Below are 24,409 nucleotides of genomic sequence, written 5' to 3'. Positions count from 1 at the left end.
ACCTTTTTGTGCTTCATCCCATAGCTATATCCTCTAATACACAGGACGACATTTCATTACCTCCTTGGCCAACTAGGTCCTCATACCACATGCACATGAATAATTTGCCCGAAACAGCTTGTATTCCCAAGTTATAATTTGAGAGTTATCTTGAGTAAAACATGTTGCTGAGTGTCCACGTAGGTGTAAACAAAACTTTTTGCCAATCTCTGGACACAGTGCATGTTTTACTTAAAGGCATCTGTTGTTGTTGTGGTCTTCAGTCCTGAGACTGGTTTGATGCAGCTCTCCATGCTACTCTATCCTGTGCAAGCTTCTTCATCTCCCAATACCTACTGCAACCTACATCCTTCTGAATCTGCTTAGTGTATTCATCTCTTGGTCTCCCTCTACGATTTTTACCCTCCATGCTGCCCTCCAATACTAAACTGGTGATCCCTTAATGCCTCAGAACATGTCCTATCAACCGATCCCTTCTTCTAGTCAAGTTGTGCCACAAACTTCTCTTCTCCCCAATCCTATTCAACACCTGCTCATTAGTTATGTGATCTACCCATCTAATCTTCAGCATTCTTCTGTAGCACCACATTTCAAAAGCTTCTATTCTCTTCTTGTCTAAACTATTAATCGTCCATGTTTCACTTCCATACATGGCTACACTCCATACAAATACTTTCAGAAACGACTTCCTGACACTTAAATCTATACTCGATGTTAACAAATTTCTCTTCTTCAGAAATGCTTTCCTTGCCATTGCCAGTCTACATTTTATATCCTCTCTACTTCGACCATCATCAGTTATTTTGCTCCCCAAATAGCAAAACTCCTTTACTACTTTAAGTGTCTCATTTCCTAATCTAATACCCTCAGCATCACCCGACCTAATTCGACTACATTCCATTATCCTCATTTTGCTTTTGTTGATGTTCATCTTATATCCCCCTTTCAAGATACTATCAATTCCGTTCAACTGCTCTTCCAAGTTCTTTGCTGTCTCTGACAGAATTACAATGTCATCGGCGAACCTCAAAGTTTTTATTTCTTCTCCATGGATTTTAATACCTACTCCGAATTTTTCTTTTGTTTCCTTTACTGCTTGCTCAATATACAGATTGAATAACATCGGGGAGAGGCTACAACCCTGTCTCACTCCCTTCCCAACCACTGCTTCCCTTTCATGCCCCTCAACTCTTATAACTGCCATTTGGTTTCTATACAAATTGTAAATAGCCTTTCGCTCCCTGTATTTTACCCCTGACATTTTCAGAATTTGAAAGAGAGTATTCCAGTCAACATTGTCTAAAGCTTTCTCTAAGTCTACAAATGCTAGAAACGTAGGTTTGCCTTTCCTTAATCTAGCTTCTAAGAGAAGTCGTAGGGTCAGTATTGCCTCACGTGTTCCAATATTTCTACGGAATCCAAACTGATCTTCCCCAAGGTTGGCTTCTACTAGTTTTTCCATTCGTCTGTAAAGAATTCGCGTTAGTATTTTGCAGCCGTGACTTATTAAACTGATAGTTCGGTAATTTTCACATCTGTCAACACCTGCTTTCTTTGGGATTGGAATTATTATATTCTTCTTGAAGTCTGAGGGTATTTCGCCTGTCTCATACATCTTGCTCACCAGATGGTAGGCATCTATGAATTTGTAAAGTCGATTTTCATCAAGTCCTGAGCTTTCTTGGCATTTTCATGATGAATTAACAGTGCAGAATTGACAGATTCATCAGAGATAATTTTAGTTTGCAAACTCAGCTTATCAAATAGTTCACACGTGCTCTTTCTTGGTTTGCTGAAAGAAACATAGCTGAAGAATTTCTTGAAGATGGTAGAATAATATTTGTAAGTCAGTGAGGAAGGCACATGTTTTTCTTTAAAAGACGCATACATCTGGTTTTTATTTAAGTTCAGGCTGAAATATTTCTTTACCTAACTTTCTTCTGCCACAGTGACATTCTTCTCTGGGAAAACTATTAATGTCTGCTTTGATTAGATTCATGTCTTCATCATTGAACTTTTTTTTATAAGCATGAGAAACCTGCAATGTTTCCTCTACAGTCGTCATACATTGTTTCTCCCTTTTCAATTTTCTCTTCATGAGTTTGTAGTTGTGGGAAAAAATTAAAAAAAATATTTTAGAAATTTTCACTACATCCTTGCACACATCTTCCTGAAGCATTAGGTACTGTGCAATACATGCTGGCTTGGTTCCTGCTCTCTTAGGGCTTATCGTATCTACCGTGATGTCTTCTGTCAACACAAGTTACTTAAAAGCACCCTGTTAAGTATATACCCTGTTGCTCTTCAGCGACTTGGTAGAACTGCACAGCCACAAGCTCTCTGTGTTCATACAATAATGACTTGCAGGGATATTTGCATTTGCACAGCACCTGAAAACAAACCTATATAATATCAAAGAGAATAGTAATAATGAAACTAAAATGGCAATATTCCTCATAGATATTTTATTATGTAACGCAAAATACAGCACAATACCTATGGTTTGAACTGCTTAGGAACAGATGCTGTCCCTTTCTACGTTGAATATGGGCTTCCATGAATTATCAGCTCCAAGTTTCAGTTCAAAAATGGTTTAAATGGCTCTGAGCACTATGGGACTTAACATCTGAGGTCATCAGTCCCCTACAACTTAGAACTACTTAAACCTAACTAACCTATGGACATCACACACATCCATGCCCGAGGCAGGATTCGAACCTGCGACCATAGCAATCACGCGGTTCCGGACTGAAGCACCTAGAACCACTCTGCCACCGTGGCCGGCCTCATTTTTAGTTAAAAACCATTTTTTTTCTTTCCTTTCCTTTATAGTATAGCAATTAACAGTATCAATGCAAGTACACAACACTCAAAGTACTACAATGGCATAGCTCACACCAGACACAGGTTACGACAATCACTGCCTTCAGGCACAACAAATTCAGCATTCACCGTGCTGCTGCCATCGAACATCCTTTCTCTTACATCTATTGACATTCTTGTGAACATTATGAAACCTTTGTGGTACTTCAACCTTTTCCATGTTATTTACCTTGGCTTATACAACAGTTTCCATGAACAATTTGACACTGCATAATATTGACCCTTTCAACATTTATGACTTCCAGGCTTCAATTGTTGCTAGAACATGTACATTAGACAGACGTCTACTAAACATCACTTTCAGTGAAGAGATTGCAGACCATAAGCTTGCACACACAATTTGTCCATTTGTGCTGGAATTTTCTTCAGTAACATACAAGGTAGACTCTCCTGGAATTATTGTATATTCATGGCTGTTGGTCTTTCTGCAGGTTTGGAATAGTCTTGGTGTGTCTGTTGCTGTATCCAGATGACAGATGCACTTTTAATGCTCTAGGCAGGTCTGTGTAAACCAGCCTGTACTGTCCCTAACATACATTTTGCTTTCAGAGACTATTCAATAAATTAATTGAGACTTGTTTACACAAGTGAGGTGGTACATGTTTATGTACATATATAACCTATGTACTTTGCAAGTCTCTGTACAGGAAATGGTGGATATTACATTGTTCCAATGTCAGTGATTTTTTGTCCTGTCTCGGATAGTAGCCAACAATATAGTACAGTATCGAATATCTTTTGGAAATCCAGGAACACAGAAATTACACATTCATTTATATCTATTGTTTGTATGACACAATGTGTAAACAAAGCAAGATGTGTTTCACTGGGTGGTTTTTCCTGAATCTGAGCTGATTCTTTCAATGAACAGAACTTCATAAACTCTGAACTGAGAGTAGGCTCTAGGATCCTGCAACAGATTAATGCATGTGATACCTGTTTTAATTCTGTGCAGCTGATCTCTTACACTTTCTGTAAATAGGAATGAGTTGTGCTCTTTTACAGTCATGTGGGATTATTTGGAGCTCAAGAGACTACTGATAAATATGATCTTATAAAGGAGCTAATTCTGCAACAGTCTTAACTGTTTTTCAATACTGGGGATGGTACTATCAATATCTCTCATTTGTGAGTCTGCACAGTGGTCAAACATTGGTACAATAGTATCCTCATGTGTGAATACCTCTTTAAATATGGAATTTAATATATGGAATTTAATATTTCTGCTGTTTTCTGTTTCAACAACAGTCAGATTCACAGGAGAATGCATGGAAGATTTGAAACCATTCATTGACTTTACCTATGATCAGAACTTCCTGGTATTAAGAAAGATATTCACCTGGGTCTGATTGCGAACATTACTGTAGGCTTCAAACACAGATACATTGCTTTTAATTTTCTTCATCAGTTTCCCTGCAGTCTTTTTTATGAGATTGTAGTGCTCTCCAAACAACACAATTATTTAGAATACATCTACGCAGACTGTGGATGTCTTTCAGCTTTAACGACAAAATATTCTCTTAGGTTTCTTGATGGCCTTCCAAGCTTTGGTGACCGCTACTCCTGTAACAGTATCATGATTGCTAATCCCAATCTCACTGGTGACACTCTCTAGAAGATTGTCTCTCTTTTCAACTGGGAATCAGAAATATGTCTTTTGCGTGTGGATTATTAGACTAGTTGTTCAAGGCAATTGTCAGAGTTTTTCAATATTACTTCACAAGACTGATTGTTCTTACTGTTGATAACACGTGAGTGGTTTTCCCCTGTTGATGATAAACAGGTTAAAGTCACCAACCACTAATACTACTACTACTACTACTACTACTACTACTACAACTACTGTATGCTCAAGGTATTTCCTTGCTATCTTTAAATGGCTGTATCATGATATGTGTGAATCAGGTGGTCAGTAAAAACATCCTGTTATTAATATAAGCCCACAGAACCTCGTTACTGTTGTTCATAGTAGTGCACAGAGGATAAATTCCTCATTAGACTTAATGCTTCTGCTTACTACTGTAAACATTCATCTTCCTGGGAAGCCTAACCAATATTTCCAATATATGTTCCATGTATTGTCAAAAATTTCCCTATCTCTACTTTGGGTTTCATGCACCTCTCAGTTAGCATGATGTGGGATGACTGCTTTCTATGAGAGTTGTGAGCTCTGGGATATTGTTGCGAGTACTCTGGTAGATTAACAGTGAATATTTTGAGATTCTCCTTCCCTACATTTGCTATCTGGCTTATTGAAATAGTGGTTTATGTGATGCTAGTTTTTCTAATGAGGGTCTCAGTAATGTAAAAATGACAAACATATGCATTCCACATTTCCCTGCCACCTGAGTAGCCATGTATAGTAAATATTGCACACCTGACCAATCCACAGTGACTCTATAGTTCTCCACTGAGCAACATAGGTCAAGCAATCTACTGCTAATCTTGTTGCAGACCCAGCAAAGCCTTGGGTTTAGACCCCCATGCAGCTCACAACTGGCACCCAATTAGTCTTAGGATTAATGCTGGAAATTGATCACTGTGCAGAAGCCTCACAAATGAGGCTAACCTTCACCACCTTGCCTACCAGCCTCTGTAAAGAACTGGAAATTGTCTCAGAATCCAGGTGCCAACATGAGTGAGGATCTGCATGCGATACAACTGGTGCTTTCAACTGTTTCTAAGACAAACACTTCCAACTAGCAGACAATTCCTTCCAGAGTAACAATGAGTGCACACTTGGTTCATTTCATTGTTGTGATGCTCTTTCCCCAAGAGAGCTCATCACACATCTAACACTGAAACTGACCACCACTAACAGCCTTTCCTTTCCCTATGCAGTTGCCCTAATCACGTCAGAAGTGAAACCACTGCATAAGCAGGAGAGGCAAGACTCAGTAGCTGTCTCATTTTTAAGCTGGAGGCAATGCCTCAAACCATTTGTTAGAGGTATGGAGCTAGCCTCACAAGTGCCGGCTGTATCATGCTATGTGCCTACTGTGAGGGAATGCCTCATGCAGCAGTTTTAAATGTGTTGTGACTCCACAGAATAAAGGTGCTTTACCCACGTTGCATATCATGTAATCCCATACCAACTTCAATTACTGAAATCTATTAAATGAATGAGATTGGAATGCATGCTGTTTGTTGAGATTTTCCACATTTGGAGGATGTGGAACATTTGCCAAAATACATGCCCCATTGTAGCCGAGTACATCATCAATGGGCTGCATCATTTTATTCTAGCTCTTTTAGGACTGTGTTCAGTACTATGACACAGGGATTTCAATGTATACCAGGACAGCGGCCATGTATCTGTAAACAAACTAACTAACTCACTAACTAACTAACCAACCACATTTGGGTTGAAGCTCTTCTGTCCATGTTTGCTTACAAACAGATTTGTTCTTGGAGAGGGTACACCTTGAGCAAAACATAATTTCTTTTTATTCCCCAGACATATTTTGCTGAAGTTACAGCATCAAAGTGGGTTTTATATTATCTTCTTGTTACAATATGCTGTGGATTTCCTGGAATTTATGTGATTCAATGTAGGTGTTTTGTTTCAACAAACAACTACAATTAATTACAGAAAATCCAGAATTTGAGAAAAGCAATTTCCTACAAAGCTATGAGTAATTAAGTGTTATTTGACAGACATGCATTCAATATTAAGATATTTAAGATTTCCAAGTCGCAAGAGGAAAAATCATCATAATAATTACTCTAATGAGAGACATTTTGCTACGACTGTCAGTGACTGAACTGTCTACGTTAGGGATATTTTTACTAGTAATATGCCATCATTTATAGGCATCTCTAAAATCCAGTTGTCATAAATGACCATCACAACTACAATTCTTAGGTTAACCAAAATTTTACTGTACTTTTTGTAAATACATACTGTAAAAAGAAAATAGGAAGCAAATCATTTACGTACCTGTGTTTCACAATTGTCACTGTGGAGTTAGCAAGGCTGCTGCCTAATATGGATGCAGAACGTTCTAGTCCTTCATACACAGTGCCAATCCCTTGCACTGCGCCAGCTGCCACTTCCAGCACTCCCTCCATACGTGCCTTGGCTTCTTCCTCTCCTGACCCAGACACTTTTGTCAGTAACTTCGTTCCTTGTTCACGAACATGTGGTGCAAGATACCTTCCAAGAGCCACAGTTGCAGTTCCGACTTTGCTAGCTGAGGAGAATGTAAAGGTTTAATCATTACTTTGGTGATAAATTTTAACTTTTGAATATACAGGGCTACTATACATGATTCACTTGTTTTCAAAGTTCTGTATTTTCCAAAGTACTACATGTACACATGTACAAATATGAGTAAGATAGATGCATGAATAATCAATAGAGCCATAAACTTATCAAGTTTGCATTGTGACCACCAGTTGACTTTTTGAGACCAGTGCCTTGATAAAATGGTGAAAAGCAGGGAAAAAAGTTTCTCGCCCCCAAGCTGATATTCAGTGATGAAGCAACCTTCCATTTATAAGGAAAGGCAAATTACCACAATGTGAGAGTGTGGGGCACTGAAAATCCTTATAAAATTGTGATGTATTTTGCTGAAGTTAAAGTTTTCTGCACAGAGTCACCGATGAATCTGTATGGGTGACTTTTCTAATGTGAAAAGACTGTGAGGGGTACCTCTTAACTCAACACATTGCAGCTAATAGTTGCTTCCACAACTGACTGCTCAGTCCAAGAATTTCATCCTCCAACAAGGCAGGGCACCCCCCTCCCCCTCCCTCACCTTCCAACAATGCAGGGAACCCCCCCCCCCCCCCTCCCCAATTGGAGTATTGATGTTCATAACCTCCTAAACAACAAATTTCTGCCCCACTGGTTTGCACTCAGTAGTGAAAATGATGTGGCTCTGTTCCCTTCCCCCCCCTACCCTCCAGGTCCCCTGACGTAGAGCCTTGTGACTTTTCCCTTTGGGGGTACATTAAGAGCTGTGTTCACGTACCCCCACTGTCAAGATCACTGGAACACCTCAGAGAACGCCTCAAGACTGTTGTGATGATTACTCACAGGACAATGCTATACAAGATAAGGAATGAACTCGATTACCTCTTGGACATGAATCAATTGACCACAGGCAATTACAGAACATTTGTAAAGTGCAAAATGCAACCCTGGTGAGTTTACAGTTCTGCTTACACATCGATCATATTTGTACGTGTAATACTTTGGACAATATAGAGCTTTGAAAATGAATGAACATAAAGTGTGTCCCTCCTATGAGTCGTCAAGTGCATTTTCTCTAGTGTTACAGCAGATATTTGGAATTTCCCTTTTGCAATGTGTTACTGAAGTCATTCCAAACAAATACTGCTCATCATGTCTTTCATGTCGATGGAAGGCATTGGATTGTTTCCTGTTACAAATAAAATTATTTTTAAAAAGAATTTTAAGTGCATATTTGACATAGTGCTCCCAAATTAGTCAAGTGTGATACTTGGTTAATCAATATACAAGGATTTCATTTCTATTTCTATCTGCGGCGGCCCTATGATCGCAATTCCAAGCATGCATGGCTGTTACTCTGACTCAAGTAGAAGACATGTACACCATTTTCAGATCACTGCTGCCCGACGCATGCTTTGTAGCGCTTCTTTATAATGTCAGCTGTAATTGAAAATGCTGTCGCATGTGAAATCAGATCTGCGATTCGTTTTCTAAATTCAAAGAAAGTTAAACCAAAGGAAATTCATTTGCAAATCTGCAAGGTTTACAGACAAAATGCTATGAGTGATTCAATTGTTAGAAGGTGGGACGGTGATCATGTGCACAATGAAGAACGAAGTGGACATCCATCTGTGGTTACTGATGAATTGGTTCACACAACTGGAGAGAAGATAAGATATAACCGTAAGTTTACCCCTTGCTATGGAAGTTCCGCAATTCTCACAATCACTAATTCATGAAATTGCTACTGAAAAACTGAAATTTTGAAAACTTTGCTCACATTGGGTACCCAAAATTCTTACTGAACAACACAAAAAACAATGGATGCACAGTGCACTTCAGTTTTTAACACACTACAATGAAGAAGGCGATGGTTTTCTTTCTCAGATAGTCATGGAGGATGAAACTTCGGTATCGTACGACACCCCTGAAACAAATGGCAATCAATGGAATGGAGGCAAACTTCATCCCTAACAAACCTAAGCAAATCTTGTCACCTTGGAAAGTCAAGTGCACCGTTTTTTGGGACATAAAAGGCATTTTGCTGATTGATTTCTTACCATGAGGCCAAACAATGAATGCATATGGTTACTGAAAGACCATTAAGAAATTGTGCTGCGCAATACAGAACAAGCGCCGAGGATTACTGTCAAAAGGTGTTGTTTTTTTCCATGATAATGTCCGACCTCACACAGCAAATGTGACCAAACAACTATTATGGGAATTCCACTGGGACACATTTGATCATCCTCTGTACAGCCCGGACCTCGTTCATAGCGACTTTCATCTCTTCTCTAAAATCTGACCCTGGTGGTCAACACTTCAACGATGATAACGAGCTGAAAGAACATGTTACCACATGGTTGAAAACACAGGTGGCAACCTTCTATGAAGAAGGCATACAAAAACTTGTGCCACACTATGACAAGTGCCTACAAAATTTCGGAATCTATGTAGAAAAGTAGTTTAATGGTTGTAGATTTTTGTACAATAAATATTTTTTCTGTATCTGTGCACATTTGTTTTATATAACCAAACGGAACTTACTTTGTGGACGTACCTCGTATATTAACAGGGACAGTAAAACATGAAGATAACCAGTACTGCAGCAGCAGCAGCAGCAGCATCGCCCTGGCCGTGATGATTGCATCATGGCTTAGTTGCTCCTGGAGTGTTTTAATGTCACTGTTAGTGCTTGCTGATGACACAAATATCACTCTAGAGTGATTTGGGACTACTCCATCAAATGGAGGAGGAGGAGATTAGTGTTTAACGTCCCGTCGACAACGAGGTCATTAGAGACAGAGCACAAGCTCGGATTAGGGAAGGATGGGGAAGGAAATCGGCCGTGCCCTTTCGAAAGAACCATCCTGGCATTTGCCTGAAGTGATCTAGGGAAATCACGGAAAACCTAAATCAGGATGGCCGGATGCAGGATTGAACCGTCGTCCTCCCGAATGCGAGTCCAGTGTCATCAAATGGCATTTGAAGTTACACTTACAAATAATTTTGTTTGTAATGGGGAAACAAACCAACACTTTCCATGGACACTGGGAATTGCAGTCAAAACACAAGAGAAAATGCACCTGACAACTCTTAGGAGGGACATCCTCTAACAGAGAATATGAACAAATTCAAAAGAATGAAAAAAGGAGTCAACATATTTGCAAAAATACAAAAAGAAAACTCTAATGAAGTGTACTCAAAATTAATACAAGGCCTCAGGAAGGCATCGATGACACTTCATTAGGTTGGGTACAAAACAAAGAAATAATTTACTATCAATATACAAACCACTACAAGTGTCGAAAAATTGCTTCAGTGTTTCAGTGAATGAAGGGTAGGTAAGTTCGAAATAAACAAAGTAAAGGAAGCTGTGACATTCTTTTATACATTATGTGTTGAGTCGATAACCTTACAACACTTCTAAACAGATAACACAAAAATTCAAAAACAAGAAAGGAGTACCAAAATTACCTTCAGAATAAGTAAAGGGTACAAAACATCTTTGGATTATAATTTGTACCACACACTTTCTGCAAAGCATTTATTGCAATATGTATAATCAACAACTTCAAATTGAAGTATGATCATCATTAAACTAAAAAATGTTCAATATTTACATATGTTTATTACAGTCTTATTAAAAAGTATAATGTATACAAAATAAAATACTCCAAGAACAAAGCAAAAATAATTTGGACTATTTCTAAAAACAGTAAGAAACATCAGCTTCCAAAGTACAATACATAAAGAGATCATAAAATTCATCATGTGACTAAAAAGTATTAACAGGGAAATTAAAATGTTATGGAATTTATGATTTCCTCTTGTGTGTCTTACCTTTACAACAGAAAATAGAGAGTTTCATTAATACACTGTCACAGTGATGAAACAGACTGGAGAACACAATGTGTGGTGTGCCACAAGTTTCAATTCTGCGTCCACTTTTGTTCTTAATCTACAAAAATAATTTCCAGTGACTCTAAAAGAAGGCTCAAAGAGCAAAACTCAAGCTTAGCAGACATAGCCCAAATGATAGCTGAATAAGCCTACAAATGACTCAGAGAAAATAGTTTATAATCTTACAGAGGCAATTTCAGATAGGGAAAAAGGATCTGCTCACATCAGAAACAGACATTATTGGCCATTCACTAAATGAAACATTGGATGTAAAATTCCTTGGTGTCCAGCTAGAAAATTAAAATAATGTCAACAAAATGATAAAATAGCTTGTTTTGCTTCCACTGAGTCAACCTAAAGGAAAGGGTGCTTGTTTATTTTGCACATTTTCACTCCCTGTTGTCTTATGGAACTATAATTTGGAGTAACGCACCCAACATAAATAAATCTGTTGTAGAGCAAGAGAGAGAACTATTAATACTGTGTAAAGTAAATAACCACACCTCTCACAGAGACCTCTTTAAGGATCTTTGAATTATTACTTTTCCTTCCCAGTAGGCCCTATATTTACTCCTTGATGATTTTGTTGCTGAAAACAGAAATCAATCTGATCTTAAATGTGACGTCTACAGTACGAGAGACAAAAAATATTTTCATATGAATTATGTCTCCTCCTTTAGGGTTTGGATTGGTGTTACGCACTCCTCTGCACATGTCTTGATCAAATTCCCACACAAAGCAAGAACAGAGGACATCTATCAATTCCAAAGCAGTTTAAAAACATTTCATTACCAGTCCTACAAATTATGTGATAATCTAGATTTAAGGACTGGAAATACTTATTAACTGGACAGATTTTTCAAAGTTGGTGTTTTCCTGGTAATTAAGTTGGAGATATTTAATTGACATAAGCACAAATTGTGTCTCGTAGAATCTACATCAATTACCAGTTATGATAGAAGATACATCAACAAAAATTAACATTTCACACTGAAAGCACAATTATTAAGCATATTTTAAATTACAGGCAGAGCTGAACTGATTACCTCAGCAGAAAGTGCTCCTATCTGTACATGCATCTGGAAAGTAAGAGTAGTAGATCTTTGTGCCACTAGGTGGCAAGAGCTGTATATCTGATGAGTCAGTGTGTGGAGTGGCATTCAGCTGGGAGGACGTGCTACGTGTCCACAGTGTCCACTGTGTGTTTGGTGTGTGGCGATTTTACGATGGATCCGCGAACAGAGCAGCGCGTGTGTATCAAATTCTGTGTGAATCTTGGGAAAAGTGCTACGGAGACCCTTGCAATGATTCAACAAGAGTTTGAGGGACAGAGCATGACAGTACGCATGTGTCTGAGTGGCATGCACGGTTCAGGGCCGGCCGTACAGACGTCGAAGATGATGCTCACACTGGAAGGCCCGTTGCCAAACTTCAACAACTGGTTCATGAGGATCGATGTCGAACCATTCAAGACCTTGCGTATGAAATGGGTATTGGTTATGGGACATGTCAGCAAATGTTGACTGATGAATTGGGCATGCATCGTGTCACCGCAAAATTTGTGCCGAGGATCTTGACTGCCGATCAGAAGGCACAGAATATTGAGGCGTGCACGGACCTTCATCAGATCTCATCTGATGATCCAACCTTCTTGTCACAGGTTATAACTGGTGACGAGAGCTGGATTTACGGTTATGACCCATAGACAAAGCAACAATTGTCCCAGTGGAAGAGCCCGGGCTCTCCAAGAGCCAAAAAAGCGAGACAGGTAAAAAGCAAGAAGAACATGACCATCGTTTTCTTTGATACCAAGGGAATTGTGTACAAAGAATTTGTCCCACCCAACCAAACAGAGAATTTCGTGTGCTACTGTGACGTTTTGCAATGGCTCTATGAAAACGTGCGGTGATGACAGCTCTGACTTTGGCGTCAAGGGTACTGGATGCTGGGAACTGGCTGCTGCATCATGACAACGTACCCTGTTACACGCCCTTGTTCACCAGGATCTTATTGGCAAAAAACAACATGGTGATTGTACCCCACCCACCGTACTCGGCAGATTTGACACCTTGCGACTTCGCACTATTTCCAAAACTAAAACTCAAGTTGAAAGGCCATAGGTTTGACACTCTAGAGAGGATGGAAGAAGCATTGCTGGCGGTGATAAACACCCTCAAAGAGCAGGACTTCCAGAAAACGTTTGACCAGTGGCAGAAGCACTGGGACCGGTGTGTACGTGCGGATGGGAACTACTTCGAGGGTGATGGTGACCATTAGTCCAAAGGTACGGTTTTCAACAGATGGCAGCACCAGTCCTGAAAATTTTGCATAGCACCTTGTAAACCGACCTTTCACACAGGTGTAAACGTTCACACCACAGTCTGATTACAATTACTTGATAGTTGACATGCACTCAACATCAGGTCCTGACCATTCACCATTGCCAAACTGGCACAAGTGGCCAGTTCACTTCCAGTTCCTTGTCCGGCATTCTTTCTTGATGAGTTTGGATCCTAAATCATTGGCATGCCAACACATTTCATACACAGCAGCAACCAAACACTACTGGGTACTTCCGCATAAGACACATTTCAGTGTCTCATATACAGTTACCGTAATGACATTTGGCTTACATTAGATAAGCTTCACACGACATTATAAGAAGCCAAATTTTTGAAGTCTGCAATTCATTGTTGTGATTGGACCACCACAGTCATAAATATAAATACTACACCTAGTGTTGTGTCTTAGTGCAATTGTTAGCCTATTATAAACTTGATGTGCAGAAGGTTGTAGGTCTGAATCTCATCAAATGTAGTAATTTTTTTTAATTTCTGAATTTAATCAAAAGAGCTTGATTATTTTTTTATTCAATTAACTGGTTGTTGGCTTGCAGTCAGTCTTTCCTTCTCATCCCGTCTGGTAAGTTTCCCCTTACCTGGGGTTCTATGGCGACATTTCTGAACTCTACCCCTTTTCCCAAACCTCACCAGTCCTTTTCCTTCACCCCTCTTCCTTTCCCTTCAACACTTCTGCCAGATGGAGGAGCCATTGGCTTCAACAGTTTGCAGACTTTAATACCTTTACGCATGTGTTCTCCAACTGCTTTGGTGAGCATATTTTTTATCTATTCAGTTACTTTATGTTTTCAAAAATGGATTATTTTCATGGATGTATTAGCCTGCATGGTCATAATTGCTTCTTATGTAACCCTCTTATCAGTCTCTCTTGTCATCAATCTTGTTCAAATTGTCATCTGTTTTCTACCTTATGTGCTATTCTGTCCTCTACCTTATGTGCTATCTTGTCCCTACATCTTTTCTAGTACCAATTTCCATACATATAGTGCGAGCTAACACCCCAAAGATGTTCGGACTCACATGCGGTTCCTCTTCGTTGAAATGTCTTGACTCAAACTCGTCTGGGGGCTGAACTACACGTGTCGCATTACACCCCCTCAATTAGACACTTGTGACCTTTGGTTAAATTGTCTGGCTGATGGCAAGTTTGCGAAATACAAAGTTAACACAACATATAATAACAGTAATAATAATAATAATAATAATAATAATAATAATAATAATAATAATATTGGGAACTAAATTAATGACCCATAAATGATGTAGGCCACACAGTTGCGAATTTGTTAGAATAATGTTTATTCATAAAGCAAACTAATAGCAAAAGCGGTAGTATTTAGAGTTACTGTTACACTCGAGCGCATATCCATTGACACAGTTCGATCATTCACAATCTCATCGCGAATTACAAGTTTGGTACTCCACCTCATTAATATGCAAAAAGTTAGAGTTCATACCAGGCATGTGGCTGCTTACTGCTCAGAGACTAAGTCTCACGATACCACACAATGCGAAATATTCTAAGTCGTTTCTCTTCCTAGCTATCTAAAGACCGACTGTACATTTTCGCGTCTCCATCCAAATTGTACCCTTTGGTGTCTCCAGCAAAACTGTCCGCTTTCGCATCTGCGCCAGCACTGTCCTCGGTCCATCCACGGCTGCATTTCCCACGCGCCGAATATCCTCGCTCACCTGACTAGAGCAGTTCCTTGAATCTGTCTATCTGATTGGCTACAGTTTATTCTACATTATTTTACATTTTAACATATTTAAATAATCAAAGCTTGACCACTTTCACATTCTAAATAACGTAACAATAATATCCATTGCATAATAAATGCTAAATTTTTTTACATAAAACCAATACAATTTCCTTCTTAGCTTTAAGTGCCACGGCCAGTAGCCTTGCACCAATGTGCTTTCTATAAATAAATAACAAAAGTAACTATTATGCACTAAACTTTACAACAAATATTCTGTAACCTAATGATTCAATAAGGTGTCATGCTGTCATTGTTCAATGTGTTTTGTGTGGAGGAAATGATGATCTGAAGCTTAACTGAAAATACTGATAATTCAAATTTACTATATCTTTTAAACAAATGAAGTTACTGAGTTGATATTTACAACATTCATCAATTTAATGATGTGCTTCTATAACAAATGTCGATCTTCAAGATCTTAGATTTCAGCATTCAGGTCTTTGTTATAAAACTTGTGAATTTCACTTTAACAGTAAATCCTAAACTATTATAGATATGATCAATATTCAAGTTTTATTGGGATCATCATGAAAATTTGTGGAGGATGGCACACTACGGCACTTACGTCTCAATAGACAATAGACGCCTGTGAGTTTCCCCATCTCGTGGTGAATCTGCGCCCTTGGTGGCACGCGGTCCTGGATGACAGGGTTCATTTCACAATTCATGTAGGCTGACTCTTTCGGCCATATATTTAAATGAGAGCCCAATGCTCGTTAACTCACAATAGGCAGATCCACTTATTTATGAATTTGCATGGAAAAACTTATTCGCAGTTCACTACACTGCAAGGCCTTCTCCCAATTGTCTTTTGCTGGTTTACTTGTAAATTTGAGAGCTATTTTCTTTCCTATTGTCCAATTACCTTGCTTATACATAATTCTTTCATGTTTCTGTGCATTTATCACCAAACCACTCTGATTGACTTTTACTGCCATCTACTACATTATGTTATCTGCCAAACACAGTTGATTACATTTCCTCCAATGACTTCATCTTTCTGCTTTCCTAGTTTTTAAAATTTTGTCTGTTTTCATGACATTCCCAATCAATCTTTTTTTCCATTCATATTTTTGTATCATAAGGCCACTTTTCTGGTGAGAAATTATCACCCACTAGTCACTTCTTGTTAGTCCTAGTCTGTTCTCATGATTGTTGTATGAATTTTTACAATTTTCCCATCTTTTCCTTTCTTTTCTTCCAATTTTCTATCTTTTTCCACTCTCCACTTCTGTGGTTTGACACTCCCACCATCTGTAACACTCCTAAACCTCTTCTCTTGCCATGATGAATCCCATCAAATATTACATCTGTTCCTTTGGAAAACATGCTTTTGCACTATCAAAACTAAGGTCCCACATTCTGTTTCTTGAAACCTGCTTGTCCCTAGAGTTACTCCCAAAGGTCTAACATTGAAAGTCCCTGTTTCTGGATGCAATCCTGCTCTACACCAGCCTATTTACAGTTTAAAATACAGCAAACTCTAGCTAAATCTGGCTAATCTGTGACCTACATGCCTCTTCTCTGAAGTCCTAACAATCAGTTTTTCTTTCTCATACCCAATACAGTGACTTTTCCAAACGCTAACCCTTTTCTTATACTTCACCAGTCCTTTTCCTTCATCCCTCTTCCTTCCCCTTCAACCCTTCTGCCACAAGAAGGAGACACTGGGTCCAAAAGCTCGTAAACATCAATACTTTTACATTTGTATTCTCTTGATGCCACTTGGTGAGTAGATTTTTTAGCTATCAAATTACATTATTTTTTCAAAAACTGATTATTTTTGTTGTTATAATAGGGAGTGTTGTTCATGCCTTGTGTGTGAAGATGTACCCCCTTTGGCCATCAACAAAAGTTCCATCATTGTAAAGACAATCCAACTCTAGAATTACTTCATGATCAAACAAAAAATTCATCTTAGACAGATGCGTCACTTACATGTTTCGGCCAGAATGACAGATCTAGACAAAGTTGTTGGCATGGGACACTACAAGGGAGAGACAGTGAGAATGATTGGAGAGAGAGGCGTCAGACATGTCGTATAGTTCAGAGAGGATGGATTGAAGATGGGCTACAGCAGGACACAGATCAAGGGTGTTTTGTAGATGCTGTGCATGTCCTTTTATTTGTGAAGAGAATATAATGGTTTGAATATACATGGACAGCACAGTTAAGTACTAGTTGGAGCCATCAAACCTGTGAGGGTGATATGCTCACCTCTCAAGTGGTGTTAAGGCACCTGTGAACGGCACCACCTCCACGCTCGCTTCCTAAGCCAGCCTGGTGAGTAAAGGCTTTAGGTTTTGTTGTATTATCCACTCTCTCCTTTTTAAAACAAAATGTGAAAATGTGGTTGGCACCCATTGTGTTGTCAGATAGCTTTTGATATAGGGATATGTCCAATTTCAATTTATCAAACAATGGAAACTCAAGGTTGGAATATCAACAATCTAGAGGAAAGAGAGATTGCTACTTATCCTAAAGGTGACACATTCAATTGCAGAGAGGCACAACTAAAAGACAATTACATGTAAGCTTTTGGGCAAAGCCATCATCAGGAAAGATAAAAGAAAAACACACACACATATTCATTTACATAAGCAAGCACATTTCATGCACACATGACCATCATTTCTGGTACCTAGGACCAGAATGCAACTGTCATATAGAACAAAAGCAGTGATCTGGACGGGTCATGGTATCAGAAGGGATAGCAGTGTACAGTTGGGAGGGGAGAGAAGAGAACTGTCTGGCGGAGTGTGCAACTGTGGTGTCGGCAGGCTGCAGGGTAGGGAGGTTGCAACAGAGTTGGGAGGGGGGGGGGGGGAGGGTTAAAAGGGAGAGGAGTGAGGAAAGGGAATGTCAGGCAGGTGTGTTGGCCGGAGGTGGAACACACAAGGTATGAGAAGAGAATAGGAAGACAGAGAGGGTGAAACCATTTGGTGGAGTGCGTGAGGATGGTAGATTGTCATAGTTTGAGACTGGGATAATTTCAGAAGCGAAGAATTTGTTGTACAGGAAACTCCCATCTGTGCACTCAGAAAAGCTTGTGGTGGTAAAGGAGAGGATCCAGATGGCTCGAGTAGTGAAGCAACCATTGAAATCAAGCGTGTTACATTCGGCAGCATGTTGTACCGTACCAGTGTCTACTTTGCTCATTGCAACAGTCTGGCAATGGATGTTCATCTTGTTGGACAGCTGGTTAGTGGTCATACCAATATGAAACACTGTGCAATGATTGCAGCAGAGCTGGTATATATCCCTGCTAACTACATCACATTTCCAAAATTGAATCCCTGCTCTCCAGCACCTAAAGGAGCATTCCAGACACCACCTCCGTATATTATCCAACCTGCTGACATCCTACTGCCACCTCGTAGTGCCACTATGCAACCTCTATTCTATCCAGGATGTTCCTCTTTGTCACCCCTCATAGCTTAGCTGACATTTTCAACTTACCAGATCCTAAAAACTCCCTATCAACACTTGACCAAATCCACAGCCAAAATATTCCCGGACCAATGTAGTTAACCTTCACTCCACAGAAGTTTCAGTCCTACCCCAGGGCCCCAACTTTAGCCCTACACATAAATTTAACCATGCTGAACTTGTCAAAGACATACTTTCCTTCACCCAATCCCTGCAATGGAAACACTTCTTTGTGAGCAGTGCCTCCAACCAATGCCAACCCAACCCCAACATTGAACTCTGCCTTTCCTGGTTCATACCACCATCCAACCATAATACACCCCCCCCCCCCCTCCACCCCGCCGCAACTAACCATCCACTGGTCACCTTCCAGGAATTCCTTACATCCAATTTGGCCTCACCATCCTTCCCCTCCATGTCCAAGACAGTCATACGTAACCTCAAAACAAATACTGATCTAATCATCCTACGTGCAGACAAAGGTTCCACCACTGGTGTTATGAATCACAATAACTATCTGGCGAAAAGCCTCTGCCAGTTATCTGACTCCTCCACCTATAAACTCCTCCACAGTGATCCCATCCAGAAGTGCAAAATAGTCTCCATCTGTACTTAGCCTTAGGCCCTTCCCAGAACCTCTCTCCTGAATCCACTTAATTCCTCACCCATATGATGCCCCATACATCCACCTTCTACATGCTTCCACAAACCCAACAATCATGGACACCTTTTTGTAGCTCATTATGTACCCCTAATGAAAGCACCTCAGCCTTCATTAACCAACACATCCGACCAAATGCCCGAAAACTAGCCTTCTGTGTCAAAGATACCAACCATTACATTCACAAACTCTCCATCAAGAATACCCTTTCAGCTAGTGAATCCCTACTCACCACTACTGATGCCAATTCCTTATACACCAAAATCCCTTATCCCAATGGCCCTGTCACTGTTGAACACTATACTTTTCCCAACATCCTTCAGACTCCAAACCCATTACCTCATTTCTCATATACATTACTGACATTATCCTAACACACAACAAATTCTACTTTGAAGGGAAGTAAAGAAATCCATGGCACAGCCATGGCCATCCACATGGCACTTTCCTATGCCAACCTGTTTATGGGCTATCTAGAGGAAACCTTCCTAGCCTTCTAAAATCCCAAACCCCTGGTCTGGTTCAGCTTCATCGATGATATCTTCACGATCTGAACTCATGGCCAACACAATCCACCTTAATTCCTTCACAACCTCATATCTTCTCTCCCATTCAGTTCACCTGGTCCTCCAATTGCGGGGTCGGGGGGTCGAACCCAGGGCTCCAGATGGAAGAGCTGAAGCACCCACCACGCTGTATTTCGTCAGGAGGCTGAGCAAGTTCAAGATTGCTTTATTCAGCTAATTTACAGTACTCGATGGTGAAGCATAGTGTCAACATGCTGGCCGCTGATGTCCTGCGAGTACAGCCGGCTCAACAGACTCCTGGTATGCCGATGCCGCTGCTGTCATCATCAAGGTCGCCCACCGATGGAAGTTGGCTGCCGGTCTCCCGGTGGCCGTCCGCCGATGCGTTGTGACTTGCGTCGCGCTGCTGCCCACAATTCCGGAGACTGCTGCAGCCGCTGGTCCTCACCGCCGTCCGCCCCATTTGGCCTGCTCTGTATGACAATGGGACGAAGGTGGATGCACTGGTCACCCATAGCCTTCGGGCCGCCACTGCTACCAGGACAGGACCAAACTCAAACCCACACCCTCCTCGATGCTGTGCCGCAACTTGCCGCTAGTGGTGCTTGCCCGGACCCCGGTATGCCAGGTGGGAAGCGAACGTGGCCCATAGACTGGAGTGGAACCAAGCCCCTCCTGGACCCACTGCAGACCACTGTCACTGCCCTCTTTCAGGCAGACTGTGCGATCTCCAAGTTCCAGGCTGCCGTTCTGTCCCACCCCAGTGTTGTGTCCCCGGAAGCAGAATATAGCCAGAACAAGAACGTAGAAACAAAGCACAAGTTTATGCCAAATACTTATAACATTGCTGCCAGACTGGCCCCCATAAGCGTGGACCAGCACAGGTCCATCCCGTAGCTCGACTGACCTGGCACACCATGTCAAGCTAAAATTGCCCGTCTATTTATATTGGTTTCTCCCTTGCTTCTGATGTAGTCTCAGAGAGAGACAGAAACTATGGCAGGGATAAATTCCCACATGTCAGTCATTTACAAATCGCCACTCCTGGCTCTGGCCTAGTGCCCAGCCTCATACATCACAATAACTTAAAGCAATGCTGCAGTTTCCTGCTTCGTTGCTCCACTCAAAACAAATTGTGTGTGCAATACCACCGTCGCAGATCCGCGCCCGCGAGTGCCATGTTTATCTTGTCTGGCCTGCTGGCTGTCATCTGTTACCACACACTGCCAGCGGCCCTAGATTTCATTGCCCAACCCCGCCTTCATTGAATTTTGATAAAATTTTCCTTTCCCTCAACTAGGACTGACAATAGCGCAGCACACCTCCCTCCTTTCTATGAGATTCGTCCCGAATCGAGATAAAACAGACGTGGCCTGTGGCCGCATAAACATACCTTGTTCACAAAACTTACATTCTACAGACTAAAAGTAATGAGAACATCAAAACATTAACTCTACACCTATACACTGTTTACACTGGTTACCCATGCCATAGGCAACTGATGTATTGGCACCTCCTCCACTGTTGTATGTTTCCACATTCTCCACAAAGCTATACTCAAGAAAAAATAGAAAAACGGCACACCCTGTGGCTGAAATGCTCACTGTCATTATCCTATTGCTCCGATGCTGTTGTACTGTTTGAACGTGTTCCAATACTTCATTAACTGTCATAGATCCCTCCTGTGAATTAATAAAGGAATACATTTCCAAAAACTCTGGGTTAATGTGGAGGTCAAATATGTCAGATTCTGCACTGGTAATATCTCTAGAACCCATTCCAGATAAAACAAAGTTCCCTGTGACAAAGTTAAAGGTGTTTCACCCGTACGTGATGTTGGAAGACGGAAATCCTCCCCCACAATCTCACAAACCGTACCTTTTATAATTATTCCACTCTCCCGGAGTTGCAACCTCCTTATTTTATCCGCTCTCTGATTGGTGTAAATACCGAATATTACCAATGCCTCCCTACCTTCTGGTAGTAGGAATGTGTTGATAACACCTCCTTCTCACAATCTGAGCCATTCGTAATCCCCAGGAACAATCCAACTTTGCAGGTACTACTATCTGAAAAAACTGGTCAATTAGGGCAAATCATCACTCGTCCTTGCATACAATGCTCCAACTCTGACAATGGTAGTACCCCATGAGCTTCCCTGTTTGCCAAAATAAAATGTACGTGTAGCGTCCTAATCTGCACCCGTTTACTGATCTCCTTCCATTTCACTGGGTATGGGTGAATCATGTAACACTCATAACGTGAGTCAACTCCGACTCACACAAACAAAAAAATGGCTGACATCAAAATAAGGGTCCAAGGAATAGAAAAGCAACTGGAATCACTCAACAGAGGAATGTCCACTGGACCTGACGGGATACCAATTCGATTCTACACAGAGTACGCGAAAGAACTTGCCCACATTCTAACAGCCGTGTACCGCAAGTCTCTAGAGGAACGGAAGGTTCCAAGTGATTGGAAAAGAGCACAGGTAGGCCCAGTTTTCAAGAAGGGTCATCGAGCAGATGAGCAAAACTATAGGCCTATATCTCTGACATCAATCTGTTGTAGAATTTTGGAACATGTTTTTTTGCTCGCATATCATGTCATTTCTGGAAACCCAGAATCTACTCTGCAGGAATCAACATGGATTCCAGAAACAGCAATCTTAAGAGACCCAATTCGCTTTATTTGTTCATGAGACCCAAAAAATATTAGATACAGGCTCCCAGGTAGATGCCATTTTCCTTGACTTCCGGAAGGCATTCAATACAGTTTTGCACAGTCGCCCGATAAACAAACAAAGTAAGAGCCGATGGAATATCAGACCAACTGTGTGGCTGGATTGAAGAGTTTTTAGCAAACAGAACACAGCATGTTATTCTCAATGGAGAGACGTCTACAGACGTTAAAGTAACCTCTGGCGTGCCACAGGGGAGTGTTATGGGACCATTGCTTTTCACAATATATACAAATGACTTAATAGATAGTGTCGGAAGTTCCATGCGGCTTTTCGCGGATGATGCTGTAGTATACAGAGAAGTTGCAGCATTAGAGAATTGCAGCAAAATGCAGGAAGATCTGCAGCGGATAGGCACTTGGTGCAGGGAGTGGCAACTGACCCTTAACATAGACAAATGTAATGTATTGCGAATACATAGAAAGAAGGATCCTTTATTGTATGATTATATGATAGTGGAACAAACACTGGGAGTATGCGTACGAAACGATTTGAAGTGGAATGATCATATAAAATTAATTGTTGGCAAGACAGGTGCCAGGTTGAGATTCATTGGGAGAGTCCTTACAAAATGTAGTCCATCAACAAAGGAGGTGGCTTACAAAACACTCGTTCGACCTATACTTGAGTATTGCTCATCAGTATGGAATCCGTACCAGGTCGGGTTGACAGAGGAGATAGAGGAGATCCAAAGAAGAGTGGCGCATTTTGTCACAGGGTTATCTGGTAAGCGTGATAGGGTTATGGAGATGTTTAGCAAACTCAAGTGGCAGACTCTGTAAGAGAGGCGTTCTGCATCGCGGTGTAGCTTGCTGTCCAGGTTTCGAGAGGGTGCGTTTCTGGATGAGGTATCAAATATATTGCTCCCCCCTACTTATACCTTCCGAGGAGATCACAAATGTAAAATTAGAGAGATTCGAGCACACACGGAGGCTTTCCAACAGTCATTCTTCCCGCAAACCATATGCGACTGGAACAGGAAAGGGAGGTAATGACAGTGGCACATAAAGTGCCCTTCGCCACACACCGTTGGGCGACTTGCAGATTATAAATGTAGATGTAGATGTACTGGAAAACTGACATCGATGTAAACTCACGCCCCATCCGTCCTCACCTGTACCAATGACACATGAAAGAATATTTGTATAGTGGCCCGTGTTACCTCCACTACATGTTCTATATCTGGTGGGTATTGCCTCTTCGCTAATTGTAATCCTCTAAAAAGATCATCTGGCGAGATTAACACTTGACTAACACTTGAATAAGATGCCCGTTTACCGCATGATATACTGCTTCCTGTAACATCGTAACTTCTGAACATGCATCAATTAATCAGTCTGCTAATGCCCTGAGCAAACTGGCAATAGCCAACTTACCATCCAATATCTTCAATCATTTCTGCAGAATCTCTAAATCGCTATTTATAATTTCCCATGTCTCTCCCATGTATCGAGTCAACTCCTCCGCTAAGGTCCGTCCAAGCTTGGTGTTATTCAAGACCCTCATTTCTAAGCTTGACAAGCGTGTTGCGTGCCACTCTATGGTTCCTCTAAGCTCACTGACCACTTGCTCCACCCGCATTACCAATTGATTCAGTGCTCAGACATCATCATCATCATCATCATCTGCTGTATCGAACACCATTTTCAGTATCTTTCCCCCTGCATTTATCCATCCCCTCTTGCGCCTAGTTACCGCCTGTTACTCTCTCCACTAAACGAGACAATTGTTCCCTAACTTTACTATAAGTCAACTGTAATTCTTGATACTCCCCTTGTACTTCTTTTAATATGCGATTCCTTTCGCCTTCGGTATACAATTCCAAAAATGATTCCTGTAATTTTCGTACTTCATTCCTGATCTTCCATACCTCTATTGTTGTTCATAGCGACCACTTATGACTTGTTACTAATATATCTGGCTGCCGTGAATACAGTAACCCTGA

General features: G+C 40.8%; 1 protein-coding gene across 2 annotated transcripts in view; it reads right to left on the bottom strand.

The window, feature by feature from the left end:
- LOC126474910 (protein spartin) overlaps positions 1-24,409 on the bottom strand; it is a 97,381-nt gene that overhangs the window by 10,367 nt on the left and 62,605 nt on the right. For both annotated transcript variants that reach the window (XM_050102406.1, XM_050102407.1), the window contains exon 7: positions 6,824-7,076. In XM_050102406.1, coding sequence (XP_049958363.1) covers positions 6,824-7,076 — 253 coding nt within the window. The remainder of the gene's footprint in view (positions 1-6,823; positions 7,077-24,409) is intronic.

Source organism: Schistocerca serialis, chromosome 4 (genome assembly GCF_023864345.2).
Source record: "Schistocerca serialis cubense isolate TAMUIC-IGC-003099 chromosome 4, iqSchSeri2.2, whole genome shotgun sequence".
NCBI classification, from domain to species: domain Eukaryota; kingdom Metazoa; phylum Arthropoda; class Insecta; order Orthoptera; family Acrididae; genus Schistocerca; species Schistocerca serialis.
The sequence above is the reverse complement of the archived record's forward strand: the minus strand, read 5'-3'. Positions and strand labels throughout refer to the sequence as shown.